The sequence below is a fragment of the Plasmodium cynomolgi genome, chromosome 5, assembly GCF_000321355.1.
Source record: "Plasmodium cynomolgi strain B DNA, chromosome 5, whole genome shotgun sequence".
Classification (NCBI taxonomy): Eukaryota; Apicomplexa; class Aconoidasida; order Haemosporida; family Plasmodiidae; genus Plasmodium; species Plasmodium cynomolgi.
Window position 1 is genome coordinate 882793 of NC_020398.1, and position 1829 is coordinate 884621.

Genomic DNA, 1829 nt, shown 5'->3' on the forward strand with positions numbered 1-1829 from the left:
TATATATATATATNTNTNTNTTNTTNTTNTTNTTTTTTTTTTTTTTTGAATGTGTGTCCTTCATCACACATTTGCGTGAACAGCCGCGCGAACAGCCGCATTAACAACTGCATGAACAATTGCGTGTCTGGTGGAAAGAGGTGGCGGCCGACCATGCGCCCTCCTCCCAACCACGACGAGTCGGCGGAAAAGCATGCAGGTGCGGAGGAGAGGGAGGGAGGAAGTGTGGACGCGAGGAAGTGAGGACGCGAGGAAGTGAGGACGCGAGGAAGCGAGGAAGTGTGGACGTGCGAACGTGCGAACGTGCGAACGCGAGGAAGTGTGCACGCGAGAGAGCCCGCTAGGCAGATGAATTTTCCTCGTCATACGCATTTTGATTATTAATGGAGGGTTCATCCTGAATGCCTAAAAAGATATTATTAAAGTCTTCATCATTTTGGTGTTTATATTTTGGCTTGGTAATACACGAAATGAATAAAATTCTTTTATTTTTTTTCGCAAAAAAAAATAATTAAAACTTGAAATGCTTTCTTTATCCACATAGGGATCATTGTCCGTATCGTTCAAATAAGTATACACATCACAATGCTTAAAATCGATTAGCTCTTTTAAAATTTTCCAAATTCTTTTGTTAAAACCTCGATATATATTTTCAATGACGTAAAATAAATTGTAGTTAATATTATCTATGACTGTGTTCATATTTTTTATTTGCTTCAAATTGGATTTACTTAAAAATTTAAATTCATAATCTGGGAATACATAATTTAAAATGTTAATGACATTTGTGAGGATGTTTTTTTTTTCTTTGGTGTGTATGACTTCTGGTACTTTTTTTTTTTTTATTGAATTTTTCTGTGTCCCACGTTTGCTGCTACAATCGGTGGTGTTCGTCGTGTCTGCTGATGTGCCAACTGAGTTGGCTGGTTGTATACTCGAGGGGGTAACCTCCTTGCCGTTGTTTCCGTCCCCCCCTGTGAGGTCCGCACCTCCTACACTGGCGCTGTAACTGTGGGGTGTTTTGTCTATTTCTTCGAACAACTCTATTTTGGCTTCGATAAATCTGTCGTGTGCCTCAAGCCTTTCTAAAATTAAATTCACATCGTTCAGGTTCGCAACGTCTAGGTTGATCATTTTGCGATGTGTGCCTTTGTTGGTGCGTTTGCTTATGCTTTTTCTTGTGCTTTTTCCTGTGCTTTTTCTTGTGCGTGCGGTCTCTGCTGGCTCGGTTCGACTGGTCCTACTCGCCTTGTCTCAACTGATTTATGCTTATATCTCCGCTTCTAACTCTGCTTGTCTTTCTCGCGAGATGCTTCTTCCGCGTCCCATGCCGTTACATTGTAACAAGAATAGGAGGGAACTCAGAGCGGGCTTTCTTCTAAACTTCGAGTGGGGCTGCTTCGGTTGCATAGGAGGGGTGGGGGGGCACTCCGCAGAGAAGCGTGCAAATCGCGGGGGCTTAAAAAACGGGGCGGGCCGCGGCTGCTTTTTGCACTTTCCCATGTGCTGCCAAGCATCCCGGGGGCGAGAAGGGGCGCCAGTGAAGCGGTAATGAAGTAGCAGCGAAGCGGCACTGAAGTAGCAGTGTACCAACGACGCGGCAATGAAGTAGGGCTAACAAAATGACAAACGGGGAACCGCACGATGCATATCACCGTACGCACCGCGCTCGGGTTGCAGTTGGTCCGCCCTTTTGGCCCAAAGCGTGAACTGCGTAAAACTGCGCCCCGCCCTCGTTACGCGGCGCAATTGAATAGCTGCCGACGGGCGAGCATGCACATGCACGTGTACATTTATATGCACAATGCTTTTCTGTTTTTTATATTATT

At 44.9% G+C, this 1829-nt stretch overlaps 1 protein-coding gene across 1 annotated transcript; it reads right to left on the reverse strand.

Annotated features, from left to right (window-relative positions):
* Positions 1-465: 465 nt before the first annotated feature.
* PCYB_053080 (hypothetical protein) lies at positions 466-1134 on the reverse strand (the record flags this gene model as incomplete). Its single annotated transcript, XM_004221189.1, has 1 exon — positions 466-1134. A coding segment is annotated over one exon (669 nt), but the record flags the coding sequence as incomplete, so codon positions are not given.
* Between the last annotated feature and the right edge of the window lie 695 nt (positions 1135-1829).